The following is a 14,211-nucleotide window of genomic DNA, read 5'->3' as shown; positions in this document are numbered from 1 at the left end:
ATTGAGGGCCCTAGGTAGGGGCTCCCCTGCGCATTGTGACGTGTCAGAGACTCCTGCGACACAAACCCTATGGCCCCATCTAAATAGGGTAGGCTCCTAGGGCTGTGAGGGAAGTTGCTTGCGTGGCCGTGAGATGAAGGATGACCAACAGGAGACCACGCAAGAGGAATTGGAGATTGAAGAGGGGGATTACAGAACGTGGGCAGTGTGAACGAAACTGGGCCCCGCCCCCCGCCCTACTATATACATTTCCCCAAACTCCGTCTCCTTGGGAAGCTTGTTTGTACCCAGAACGATCAGAAAGTTCAGATAGCATCTACTTCCGACTCTCATTTTACACAAGTGGGAATTGAAGCTCAAGAAACATTGGGATATTCCCTAAACCCACTTAGTGGTGGATCCAGAGCCAGAATTCAGGTCTCCTGACTTCCCGGAAGTCCTCTTAAAGCATTTCTCCCCACCCAACCCAATTATTTCCATCAGCTAGTATTCCTCCTCCAGCTTAAAAACAACAACAAAAACAAACAAAACAAAACAAAACAAAAAAAACCCACAAGAAACCAGCAGGTTGACACATTATTCCCTGGCTAATTTTTTTTTGTATATGTGACAGGATATAGCAAACCATGAACAATGATTTCCTCTAGTTGTTGTGACTACAGGTGATTTTTTATTTCCTTCTTCAACTATTCCCCTTGAAGAAACCCTTACACAGATGGTTTAACCATCAAACTACTCCTCACACCCAACTCTGAGATGCGATTATCCTACACGAGACAACAGGATCAGAAGTCTTTTATATTCACTATATGAAGGCACGTGTATTAGAAAAGGTTGCTTTATATACGCAGAAAACCACTAATTCTGGCAATACTCAGCATAGCTAAGGTTTCTATACCACGAAAGGCAATTTCCTAGAAACCTGAAATTATAGGTTAATGTCTATAGTTTGAGTCTACTCTGTTACAACTTGAAATGGACCCAGGCAGAACATGTAAGACATAAGACAAGGAAGGGAAGAGACCCAGCCCTCACTCCTATTTGAAGGTGAGAAATTTCACATGTAGAGTTCACACAACAGGATAAAAAGGACTAATTTTACATCTCATGTCACATTAAAGACTTCAATCTCACCAGGCTGGAGGATAGAGGGCAGGAGGAAGACAGGTCTGTTTTAGACTTCTGACTGTATTTCTAAAACAAGATAGGCTCAGTCTAGACAGCACCAGATCTCAATCTTGGCTGCTGCACCTCGGAATCTCCTGGGGAATCTTTAAAAGGTACTGAGGTCTGGGTCCTACCTCCATAATCTGACTTAATTGGCCTGTGATATTGCCTGTACATGTCTTTTCAACTCCTCAGGTTGAGGACCACTACTTAAATCTAATACATTCCATGCAGAATCTTGAAGGACAAAAGGGTAATCTTACTGAGTATGTGCTGGGGTCCTTATATCCTCTCATCTCTAGCCTTACAAGAGAACACTTAAGGCTGGGTATTTTCAGAATATTGTTAATCTGAAAATAAGATGCATGAACACAAACCTCAATCTAAAAAGCCTATTCCAACATCTTTAGGCCACACTATTGACCCAAACCTGCCAAATGGTCATTTTTCCTCAGGCCTTGAAACATCACATAAATCTTCTCATGGTTTAGAAAGAAAAGTTACAGGGGCACCTGGGTGGCTCAGTTGGTTGAATATCCAACTCTATTTTAGCTCAGGTCATGATGCCATGGTTGTGAGATTGAGTCCAGTGTAGGGCTCCACACTCAATGTGGAGCCTGCTTTAGATTCTCTCTTAAAAACAAAAACCAAAACCAATGTCCAATTCCTTCAAGTAGAATTTGCCAAGGTTTACACCCACTGTGCTGGTATCATCACATCACCTTTATTTTTTTTTATTTTTAAAAAAATTTTTTTTCAACATTTATTTATTTTTTGGGACAGAGAGAGACAGAGCATGAACGGGGGAGGGGCAGAGAGAGGGAGACACAGAATCGGAAGCAGGTTCCAGGCTCTGAGCCATCAGCCCAGAGCTCGACGCGGGGCTCGAACTCCCGGACCGCGAGATCGTGACCTGGCTGAAGTCGGACGCTTAACCGACTGCGCCACCCAGGCGCCCCGCATCACCTTTATTTTTTAAGGTTTTGAAGTTGTTTTTTTTTTTTTAAGTTTAGAGTGGGTAAGGGACAGAGAGAATCCCAAGCAGGCTCTGCAGTCTGGGCCTCCAACTCAGGCACTGTGAGCTTGTGACCTGGCTGTGCTACCCAGGCGCCCCCATCACCTTTTATCCTCAAACTAAGGTTTAGCAGGTACATTATACAGCCATCCTGTCAAAATGTTTTGATAGCAAAAAACCTGATAATTTAAAATAAAATAATTTAATCACCGTTCATAAAAGCAAACCCAATGGCAGTTACATACATGTTAGATTTTACAAATAAAGTCATTTATGTGCCAGTTTACCCAAAACCCAGAACTGCACAAATATGCATATATACACCTGTATCTGGTCCTTCCTCACGTCGCTCCTGGACCTCCATGTGTGTCTAGGATCTGACCATTCACTCTACATTATCTCAAATGAATTGCAAGGCAGTTACCTGGGGTAACCTCCTATCAAACAGTACCTACTATCTGCGATTTAAGGACTCCAAACCCAAATAAGTTTTTACAGCAGAAATTGGAAAGTCCATAAGTGTCTATAGAGTCGAAAAGTGCAAGTACTGTTTATCTTTGTTTCACACACGTCCCCAGAAAGTTTGCACTGAGTAATTTCATTTTACAAAAGGAGGCAAGGGCTAGGTGGTGTCAAGAAGAGTAACGTGTACAAGAGAACAAGAAGGCAAACACCGGGAGCACATAACTTTTACTTCTTTTTTAAAACAGATAAAGGAAATAATCATGCGATGCTGCCAGCATTGGATGCAATCCTGGGCCACAAGTCTGCACACTCCTTTGCAACGGGTCCTGTGATAGCAGAACCTGCATAAAAAAAGAATGTGGTGACAGGTAAGATCAGACAGACCCAAGGTTAAATCGTCCCATCTCAAAGACCTAGGGAACAACGTGGATACTTTCTTACCTTTCATTTCACCTTTATTATTTACTATGACCCCCGCATTATCTTCAAAATAGAGGAACACTCCATCTTTTCTCCGGTATGACTTTCGTTGTCGAATTACCACTGCTGGATGTACTAAAAGGGAAAAAAGGGTAGCAGTCATTTAACCTGTCCCAGTGCCACCACAAGAGAGCAGTTTACATCCCACCCAGTTCCCCAACATTTCCATTTGGACGGAATGCATACTCACCATTAGCTTTTCATTCCCTAAAAGCAAGTCTGAGAGACAAACCCCTTATCAAACACCAATCGCCCCTTATGGAAAGACCTTACTCCAAGTCAAAACTGCCTGCATTTCCTTCAAGTGTAAATTTGGACCTTCTTTCAGGAGAACAATTAGCAACATACCAGCAGGAAACTTGCTAAGCACCTTCTATGCTTTCACCCAACAGGTGGGGACTGTTAAGATCCTAGTATCACAAAATGGGAGCCCCTTTAGAACTGAAAAAGTAGTGGGGCGCCTGGGTGGCTCAGTCGGTTGAGTGTCCGACTTCGAATCAGGTCATGATCTCGCAGTTTGTGAGTTCGAGCCCTGCATCGGGCTCTGTGCTGACAGCTCAGAGCCTGGAACCTGCTTCAGATTCTGTGTCTCCCTCTCTCTCTCTGCCCCTTCCCTGCTCATGCTCTGTCTCTCAAAAATGAATAAACGTTAAAAAACAAACAAACAAAAAAAACCTGAAAAAGTAGAGGCCAAGCTATTAACTCATTAGGCAATGTTCCACCCCAGTACAGATCAAAACTTCTAAGAAAATACACACCTAGATGTAAAAATTACTGCCCTCCAAGATTATGTTGGAACTGAATACGTACCATGTTAGATTATATAAATATCAGCTCATTTACACATGAATTTAGCCAAAGAAACCCTGCAACTTCTAGCGTGCGTATGTGTCACAAGCTCCTTGAACTCCCTGAGTACGTCCAGGATCATGACCACACACTCTACTTTATCTCAAATGCCTAACTGCTACTGCTGGGCACATACGTATGTTAATAGAGCAAAAACTTGGAATTAACCCATCTATCTCATGGCAAAGACACAAAACAGAATCATTTAAAAATGATTAGGTCTATCTGTAATTTTTCATATGTAGTACAATCATCTGTGAAGCAAGAAGAATGGGTTAATGGGAAGGTCATGGTCCCATTTAAACAAGAAATTTTTTGCACGGAAGTCAAGAAAAAAGGACATACGGCAAAATATTAACAGTGATCATCTCTTGGAAGTCTGAAAGTTGGGCAATTTTAATTTAACTTCTATTGCCTATGTAATTAACTGGGTCTAACTTTTTGAGGAACTGTTTTCCAGGGTCTTTTTTTTTTTTCAACGTTTATTTGTGAGACAGAGAGAGACAGAGCATGAACGGGGGAGGGGCAGAGAGAGAGGGAGACACAGAATAGGAAACAGGCTCCGAGCCATCAGCCCAGAGCCTGACGCAGGGCTCGAACTCCCAGACCGCGAGATCATGACCTGGCTGAAGTCGGACGCTTAACCGACTGCGCCACCCAGGCGCCCCTCCAGGGTCTTAAGTAACTTCTAAAAACTTACCTGCACATAAAGTGAACACTTTCCCAGATCTTCATCTACTGCACTTGAAAGAACTAAAGTCAGACACAACCTGCATGCAAACCTCGACAGTCACTGAACAAGTTACTTAATAATCTGAGGTTCAAGTTTTCCTCTTGGAAAATAGAGATAACAGTTACATTGCCATATTCAAGGTCAGACACTGCAAATACAGGATTTTTTATAGGACAGGGATCCTGGCTATCCTCGAGGCAAATACTGTCTCTATACATAGACTCTGATCAAGTTTTTAACAATGAAATACACGTTGAGGGTTAAAACTAGTATTTACTAAGAGCCTCCTGTTGAGCCCTTATCTACTCAAAACCATTTTTTAAAAAGTAAACTCTACGCCCAACATGGGGCTTGAACTCATGACCCCAAGATCAAGAGTTGTATGCTCTACCCAGAGCCAGTCAGGCACCCCTACTCATAACCATTTAAATTCTCACAAATGACCAATCTAGCAGATGAACAAGGCCACACAAATCCAAGACTCTGGACTTCCAAAACTGCCCCTTTCCACTGCCTGCATTTCAAGTTTCTGACATATGGAAGCCTAACGTGAGGGGATGTATTCATTTGGCAGAACCCAGAACAAGTAAGACATTGATGGAGTTGGAAATTCACAACTATTTTTAAAACCATGAAGTGTTCTCTGGTCTGTCCCACAATAATCAGATGGAGACCAACAACATGTACTGCTGCCATCTCACCAACGGTGACAAGCGGGTTGCTCTGCCCTTCTCTGACAGCTTTCCAGGCCACAGATCAGACCCAGCAAGTGTTCTAAGAGGATCTCAATTTACACATTGATTAATCGATGTTTAACCACAATGCTTGGTACTCCTTGCCTACCAAACCCTCAAGTGGTATTAAAGGAGAACAAAGATTTTTGACCCAAAGGCTAAAAAAACCAAGCGGTAGAGACGTGTGTTTATGCAGGTTTACCAGGAGTAACTGCAGTATGTGGCCAAGACCCATCATATTTGTACTGTATATTCAAGTCATAGCTCAGACTCCTCAGGAAGAGGAAAACATTCCAGGGCAGACAGACTAAACAGGTACAGGAGGAAAGTTCCAAGAGCTGAAGTTAAGTTCACTGAGTATCAGAAGCTCTAAAACCAGACAAGACATTACAAGTCAGAAGTGCTCCAAAACCTTCTCCCCTCAACCAACTCCTACACCTAGTGGGGATTAAGCAATGACCAGCTCCCCGTTTTAGTGTCTACCAGAAGAGATTTAGAAGCAACCATGACAAACTTTTGACAAGTCACAATCTTGAGTTACTCTCCTCTATAAAAAGAGCCTGCCTTAAAACACGAAGAATATGTTATTCTGTACTTACAAAGTGCTAGGTGTCCCAGGCCAAATGCTCTACACGCTTTATCTGAATCTCACAACCACTTTATGCAAGTTTTCATCCTTCCCTTTCAAATCAGTAGTTCCAGGAAAGGAAACTTGCCTGACACCTGGTCAACTCTAAATGCCTATCAAAAAAACAAAAAACCAAACAACCCCCACATTTACTGGGGCATCTGGCTGGCTCAGTTGGCAGGGCATGTGACTCTTGATCTTGGGATCCTGAGTTCAAGCCCCATGCTGGGTGCAGAGATTACTTAAAAACGGGGGCACCTAGGTGGCTCAGTCAGTTAAGCGTCTGACTTCAGCCCAAGTCATGATCCCCTACTTCGTGGGTTCGAGCCCCGCGTTGGGCTCGGTGCTGACAGCTCATGGAGCCTGGAGCCTGCTTCAGATTCTGTCTCTCTCTCTCTGCCCCTCCCTCCCCTGCTTGCACTGTGTCTCCCAAAAATAAATAAATACTAAAAGAACTTTTAAATTACACACACACACATATATATACACTAAACACCACCATATTCATTTGTAGCTGAGAAATCAGCAATGAACCAGACAGTTACCTGCTCTTCTGAACTTTAGTAGAAGAAACAACTCTAATGCTACACAAAAAATACCACTTGGATTTAGGTTACTGGAGGATGGGGGGTGGGGGGGGGGTGTGTTGGTGGATGGGGAGATGTGTTAACAAGGAAGTGAGCTAAAGATGATTGAATTGGAGTATTCCAGGCAGGAAGCACAAAGTACAAAGGATCTGAAGCACCAAGGAAGGTGGAGGGAGAAATCAAGACCTGAAAGCAATAGAGCTGGAGAAGGCACCATGAAGAAGGACTAAGTTCTACAAGGACAGGGCTTTTGTTTCTACAGGTATAGGTACCTGATGTGGTTTAGAACTATCCACTGAACTCGGGGAAATGGCAGGGTAAATATGTACTTCCTCGCAGCTTGTATTGGGAACCAAGAAAGAACTTAAGTAGGGAAATGACAAGCCAAGGTTTACATTTAAGCCAGCCAGGTGCCCCAAGACTTACACTTTAATTTTTTTTTTTTCCAAATATTTCTTCAGTTCCTGACAGAGAGAGAGAGAGAAAGCAGGGGAGCGGCAGAGAGAGAGGGAGACACAAAATCTGAAGCAGGCTCCAGGCTCTCAGCACAGAGCCCGACGCTGGGCTTGAACTCAGAGACCGTGAGATCGTCACCTGAGCTGAAGTCTGCCACTTAACTGACTGAGCCACCCAGACACCCCAGACTTAGATTTTTAAAAGATGGGCCCTGACTTCAGTGTGGCAAATACACTCAGGGTGTAAGGGGACAAGGACAAATGTAACAATGGGGTGCATGGCTGGCTCAGTCACTAGCGCATGTCACTCTTGATCTCAGGGTAATGAGTTCAAGCCCCAGGCTGGGCAGAGATTACTTAAAACAATGACAAAAAAAAAAAAAGCGACAGATACAACAAAACCAGATAGGGAAGAGAATAGTCTCTAACACAGCCAAGAGCAAAACTTCAATTGCAGATAAATAGCTCAGACTTCCTCTCAAAGAAAATCAAGCTTTTAAGAAGCCTTGAAAATGGCAGAGTAACTGTTCCATTTTCTAGTAAAGGGCACCTGTCCACCAAGCAACAGGAGGATTCAGGACCTCCACTCACCCTTCTTTCTGAGCTCTGGTTTGCCTTTCTTCACTGTGGCCATCACCATGTCACCCACGCCAGCAGCAGGAAGTCTATTCAGTCTTCCTTTGATCCCCTTCACAGAGATGATATACAGATTTTTGGCTCCTATAAAAGAATGTAAACAAACATGACTTTTTTGGAGAGCTTATTAAGCATTCTCCCGGTGTAACATTCCCCCCCCACCCCGTCACTTCCAGACCCTCTCCCTCCCCTCTTACTCCCAAAGAGTTAGTCGCCACCCCCCACACCTGACCAAGGTGCAATACCTTGTCACACCACCGATTGAAGCAAAACAACACAGCATGCTGCTGCTTCACCCAAAAGCAGTGTTTTTCCTCTGCCCTTTCTTGACGGCTCAGTGGGTCATTAGTCAAGGCCCAACGAGTGCTTTTAAAAGGGGGGGGGGGGTTGGCAGGGTGCAGCTGAAGGTCTCACCCGTGTTGTCAGCACAGTTGATCACGGCTCCGACCGGAAGACCCAGGGAAATCCGGAATTTCGCACCGGAGGACCCACCACGTCCTGCGGGTAGAAAGGAACACAGGAATGGGGTCGCTGTCTAGTCATGGTTCGGAGTTGCCCTCACACTCGTAAGGTATAAATTCATTCGCACGTGCTTTGGGAAACGGCAGACTAAATTCCCTCTCTCTGGGATTCCACCTACCCCTCCCCATGTGCCACCCCGTTCTCATGGCGAACAGCCAATTCCACACTATTACCGCCTTTACGCGGAGAGTAAGGGGCCTGAACCACCCAATCTTCGTTCCAGCTTTTGCACCACGTAGCTCTTCTTGCAAGGCGGGAGCCCGCACAAGTCGCCCAGCATAGGGCCTAAGCCAGCCCCACTTAAATTCCATTACTGGAGCTCTAGGCGCAGAGCGACCCCGCGAGGTTCGGTCTAGAGTCCCGTCCGGATCCGGCCAACTCAACCCGCCAGGCCCCCCCAGCCGCTTTCGGCAGCCCTTCCAGCGCTCTCTCGCGGCCCTCCTCTCCCTCTCCGCCGGGGAGGAGCGCAAAGCGCCACAGCTGCCCGTGGCCACCGCTCCGGGCGCGACCAGCAGCCACCTCACGACAGATGGCGAAGGATCTCCCAGATACTCACCTCGCTTCGACATCTTTGCTCAACAAGGAGTCGGAAGAGGAGTCAGTGCAAAGGACTCTGGGATATGAACCTTGATGCCCCGCCCAATCCCGTCACGTGTCCCGGAGCCTGCTCAATCCGCCTCTTCCCTCCACGGCTTCAGGGCGCAGTTTTATTACGTAATAAATGCTGGACGTCGGGTTAAGTTTTCGCGGCGAAGTGGGCGGTGTCGGCGCCGAGGGCTGCTGGAGCGAGTGACGTCCGGAGTCTCCTTTTTAAGAAGTCTAATGTAGTCGGGGGCACAGAAACATTGGTAAATTTACCCAAAAACCTCTTTTGAGCACGTAATATGCGTCAGGAACTTCGCTGGACCTTAGAAGTTCAGAAATGATTGATTAAAAGGTTCTGTGCTGTGTAGGGGCCCCCGAAGAACACAGGGCGTGGGGGACCGAGCGAGAAAGCTCTAAACGGTACCCTTAGGATGTGGTATTGAAAAAAAAAACTGTGCTGAAAAAGAGATGGCGAGTAAAAATAAACAAATGTGAAAGTTCCCTCCCCCCTCCCCCAAAAGGATGTGGTATTGGGAAGAGCCATTCTAGTGCTGCAGATAGTCCCGTGTGCGGTGTGTGTAGGTGTGTGTGTGTGTGTGTGTGTGTGTGTTTGGTTCCATACCCATTTGTATTTTAGAGATCCTGGCATGTCAGTTACCCCTTTTATAGCTTCAACCTCCCCATTCTGGCCTCTTTCCTTCTGTTGATATATTCAAATATTAATTGAGCACCTGCTTTATGCCAGGTACTGTCATGGGCATACATTAGACTACCTCAAGGGGAAAAACAGATAAACGATTCTGCTAGGGTGGCAATGACAGTGGGTATTAGTAAACAATAGATACAATAACTGCAGTGTATAGCGTGTTAGATGATGCATACCATGGAAAAGTAAAAGAACAAGGTAAGAGGCATCAGGAAGTGGGTGGAGGGGCAAATTGTAATTTGAAACAATGTGGTCAGTGTGGGCTCCATGGGAGAAGCTGATATTAAAGCAAATAAGATTATTTGATGTTAGATTTTAGGTGAGGGAGTTCGCACGGAAGGGCAGTACAGATAGTCATGAGCCAGTGAAGGCTTCCTAAGGCATGAGTGTGCCTGAGATCACTCTAATTGAAGCTAGACTGTGGGAAAGGACACAAAGTTACAAGTAAGGAGATGTGCTAGGAAGCTCTTGCAATACTCAGGAAAGAATGATGGTGATTTGGACTAGAGTGGCAGCAGTAGAGGTAATGTAATGTGGTCAGGTTCTGGATGTGTTTTGGAAGTACAGCCAACAAAATGTGGGGCATGAAAGAAAGGAAGGAATCAAAATGTCTCCAAGGCCTTAAACGTCTGAGCAAGCTGAAAATGGCCTTGCCATTAACTGGCTTGGGGAAAACTATGGAGGAACAGATTTGGGGGTTAAGAACCGGACTTCAATTTTGGACATGTTAAGTTAGATGCCTATTAGACAACCAAACAAAATTCAAATAACAAGTTGGACACATTAGCCTGGAGTTCTGGAGAGAAGGATCTATAAATTCGGGAGTTGTTAGCGTATAGGTATACAGGTGACCCTTGAACAATTCAGGGATTAGAGGCTCTGACCCCTCCATGCACTCAAAAATTCATGTATAACTTTTGAGTCCCCTAAAACTTTACTACTAGTCTACTTGACCAGAAGCCTTACCAATAGCATAAACATATTTTGTATGTTGTATGTACTGGATTCAGAATACTGGATTCTTAGAATATAAGACAGAAAATAAAATGTTATTAAGGAAATAATAAGGAATAGGAGTGCCTGGGTGGCTCAGTCAGTTAAGCAGCCGACTCTTGATTTTGGTTCAGGTCATGATCTCATGGGTTTGTGAGTTCGAGCCCCACCTTGTGCTCTGTGCTGCTGTTGTGAAGCCTGCTTGGGATTCACTCTCTCTCCCACTCTCTCTGCCCCTCCCCCTCAAATAAATAAACTTAAAAAATAATAATTTAAGAAAATCATAGGGAAGAAAAAATACATTTACAGTACCACACTATATATATTTTTTGAAATGCGTATATAAGTGGACCAGTGTAGTTCAAACCCATGTTGTTGAAGGGTCAACCGTGTTTAAAGCCATGACAGTGGATGAGATCATAAAGAAGTAAGGATAGGGGTACCTGGAGCAAAGGACTCTTGATCTTGGGGTTGCAGGTTCGAGCCCCATGTTGGATGTAGAGATTAATTCAAAATAAAAAAAATCTAGGGGTGCCTGGGTGGTTCAGTTGGTTAAGCATCTGATTCTTGATTTCAGCTCAGGTCATGATCTCATGGTTCGTGAGTTCAAGCCCTGCATCAGGCTCTGTGCTGATAGTGTGGAGCCTACTTGGGATTTTCTCTCTCTCTCTCTCTCTCTCTCTCTCTCTCTCTCTGCCCCTCCCCCACTCACATACACACTCTTGCTCTCAAAATAAATAAATTTAAAAATCTAAAAAAAAAAAAAAAAAGTAAGGATAAATAAAGACCATGAGCTAAGCTCTGGGGCACTTCAACATTAAGAAGTCTATAAATCTGTACATTTATAAATCTCTCTTATCACTCTTCAAATGCCTTCAGTTGATCCCACCAACTTCTCTAGCTACCAATTTTTCACTCTCTTTCACTTCTCGACCAAATTCCATGGGTTTCTGAACATATGATTTCCTTAGCAAATGTGTCTCTCTTGATAAATGGAACCACCATCCATCCAGGTGTCCATCTGAGACTCTTAGCCAAGTCCTTTTCAGGTTGCCTTCTAAAGGTCTGTTGTAGGGGTGCTTGGCTGGCTCTGTGTAGAGCATGGGACTCTTGATCTTGGGGTTGTGAGTCCAAGCCCCATGTTGGATGTGGAGATTACTTAAAAAATAAAAAAGAAATCTATAAATAAATAAGCAAACAAATAAATAAATCTTAGGGGCACCTGGGTGGCTCAGTCGGTTAAGCGTCCAAGTCTTGAGCTCAGCTCAGGTCTTGATTTCAGAGTTGTGGGTTTGAGCCCCCCATCGGGCTCCGTGGAGCTTGCTTAGGATTCTCTCTCTGCCCTTCCCAGGTTCATGCTCTTCTTCTCTCTCAAAATAAATAAATTTTTTTTTTAAAAAGTGTCTGTTGGGGTGCCTGGGTGGCTCAGTCAGTTAAGCCTCTGACTTTGGCTCAGGTCATGATCTCGAGGTTCGTGGGTTCGAGTCCTGCTTCGGGCTCTGTGCTGACAGCTCAGAGCCTGGAGCCTACTTCGGATTCTGTGTCTCCCTGCTCCTCCACCACTCACGTTCTGTCTGTCTCTCTCAAAAATAAATAAACATTTAAAAAACAGTGTCAGTCACGTCTATCCACTTCTTTCCATCTCCTCTAGTCCTGCTATGGTCCATCTCTTACTTAAACTACTTTTGAAGCCTCCTAGCATACCTCCTGACCTCTATTTCTCCCTCTTCCACCCACTCACTCATGGCCAAGAATCATTTTTCACAAATACAAATATTACAACGTCACTCTCCTGAAAATCCTCCAGTGGTTTCTAGTGCTCTTAGATCAAAGTTAAAATCCATATGGTGGTCTACTAGGCCCTGACCTGGCCTCGTCCTACCTTGTCAACCTTATCGTGCACCATGCTTGCTCTTGTTCCAAAGAGTTGACATTTTAGTCCCAGATACTGTCCATGCTTCTGAATACCCATAAGTCTCACACATGCTTGGAACACTCTACCCTGCCTACCCTCATCATGTACATCATGTCTACTGAAGTTCAGATTTCAGTTTAAATGTCTCTTAGGGAAATCTACCCTGACCCCCATCCTAGGTCAGGTCCCCCTGTTGTAACCCATTTTGACATGCTGCATTTTTCTTTCATACGATTTTATTTTTATTATTTAATTTTTTTAGTGTTTATTTTTGAGACAGAGCGCGAGTCGGGGAGGGGCAGAGAGCGAGGGAGACACAGAATCTGAAACAGGCTCCAGGCTCTGAGATGTCAGCACAGAGCCCGATGCAGGCCTCAAACCCACAAACCGTGAGATCGTGACCTGAGGCCGAAGTCGGATGCTTAACCGACTGAGCCACCCAGGCGCCCCTATTTTTATTTTTTTTAATGTTTATTTTTAAGAGAGAGAGAGAGACTGTGTGAATGGGGGAGGGGCAGAGAGAGAGAGAGAGAGAGAGAGAGGGAGACACACAATCCGAAGCAGGCTCCAGGCTCTGAGCTGTCAGCACAGAGCTGGATGTGGGGCTCAAACTCACAAACCATGAGATCACGATCTGAGCCGAAGTCAGATGCTTAACTGACTGAGCCACCCAGGCATCCCCCTCTTTTTTTTAATTTTTAAAATGTCTTTTATACTATTTATTATAATTCATAAATATACATTTGAAGATTTTTTGTTGAATGACCCCTCCCCCCAACTAGTCTATAACTAGTCTATAAGTTGCATAAAGCCTGGGTTCATGTTCTTTTTTTGTTCAACAGTATATCCCGAGCACTTAGGATAGGGCCTCACTCAGTAAATACACGTTGATTGATTGCTGAACAAATGAAGAAGTTGATCTCAATCATCTCCATATGTCAGCATCCTTGCATAAAGGAGCTTTCATTCACTTACGGCAAAATTAGAAATATTTGGAATATATAGTGTTTCTTATAAAGTTACATTTACTCAATTTAAAGGACTGCCTATTATTCTGGAATTATCTTCTTTTCATCTTTTTTGGTGTTAAAAATATTTCTTACAGCCCTATATCAGCTTTCCACCCTCCCAATGCCACTGTTTTGTGTGGTCCATGAAAACCAAAGGCCTGGGAATGATCAATCTCTACTTCCTTATTTCTTGCATGCACACATTCCTTGAACTCCTGTAATCTAGCTCATGTCCTCACTACATGACTAAAATTATACTAGCAATTATATATGTTGAAAAATTATACTAGAAATGTCACCATGACCTACTTGTTTTCAAAATCCAAGGACACTCCTCAGTCTTTATCCTACTTGACCTCCACAGCATTTCACATTGTGACCATTCCCACCTTCTTAACACTCTTCACCCATGGTTTCCATGATGCTACTAACAATAGAAGTTACTATTTATGGAATGTTACTGAGTACTAGTCATTGAGTTAAGCATTTTACTAGACTGTGACTTCTTGGATCCTCCCAATAACCCTCATATTATTATTCTCACTTTACAGATGAGAAAACTGAGAAATAAAAAGGTTAAGCCATGTGTCTGAGACCACATAGCTTGTGAAAAGCAGAGCTGAAATACCACCCCAAACCTGGTTGATTCCAAAGCACAGGCTCAAAGTCACTATGCTCTCTCCTCCTGTACTTCCCTGGGTGATCACACCCATCCTGAGAGCTTCAATTGT

General features: G+C 44.1%; 1 protein-coding gene and 1 non-coding gene across 2 annotated transcripts; both read right to left on the bottom strand.

Moving 5' to 3' along the window:
- Positions 1 to 2,855: 2,855 nt before the first annotated feature.
- On the bottom strand, positions 2,856 to 8,904 carry RPL23 (ribosomal protein L23). The gene is made up of 5 exons (XM_047845333.1): positions 8,828 to 8,904; positions 8,164 to 8,247; positions 7,705 to 7,833; positions 3,089 to 3,202; positions 2,856 to 2,988 (listed from the first exon to the last, which is right to left on the bottom strand). The coding sequence occupies exons 1-5, from the start codon at positions 8,838 to 8,840 to the stop codon at positions 2,906 to 2,908; spliced, it is 423 nt and encodes a 140-aa protein (XP_047701289.1). The 5' UTR covers positions 8,841 to 8,904; the 3' UTR covers positions 2,856 to 2,905.
- Positions 7,994 to 8,128, bottom strand: LOC125158736 (small nucleolar RNA SNORA21). The gene has a single exon (XR_007149469.1). It is a non-coding gene; the product is annotated as a small nucleolar RNA SNORA21 (small nucleolar RNA).
- Positions 8,905 to 14,211: the final 5,307 nt, after the last annotated feature.

Source organism: Prionailurus viverrinus, unplaced genomic scaffold (assembly GCF_022837055.1).
Source record: "Prionailurus viverrinus isolate Anna unplaced genomic scaffold, UM_Priviv_1.0 scaffold_35, whole genome shotgun sequence".
Lineage (NCBI taxonomy): Eukaryota > Metazoa > Chordata > Mammalia > Carnivora > Felidae > Prionailurus > Prionailurus viverrinus.
The sequence above is the reverse complement of the archived record's forward strand: the minus strand, read 5'-3'. Positions and strand labels throughout refer to the sequence as shown.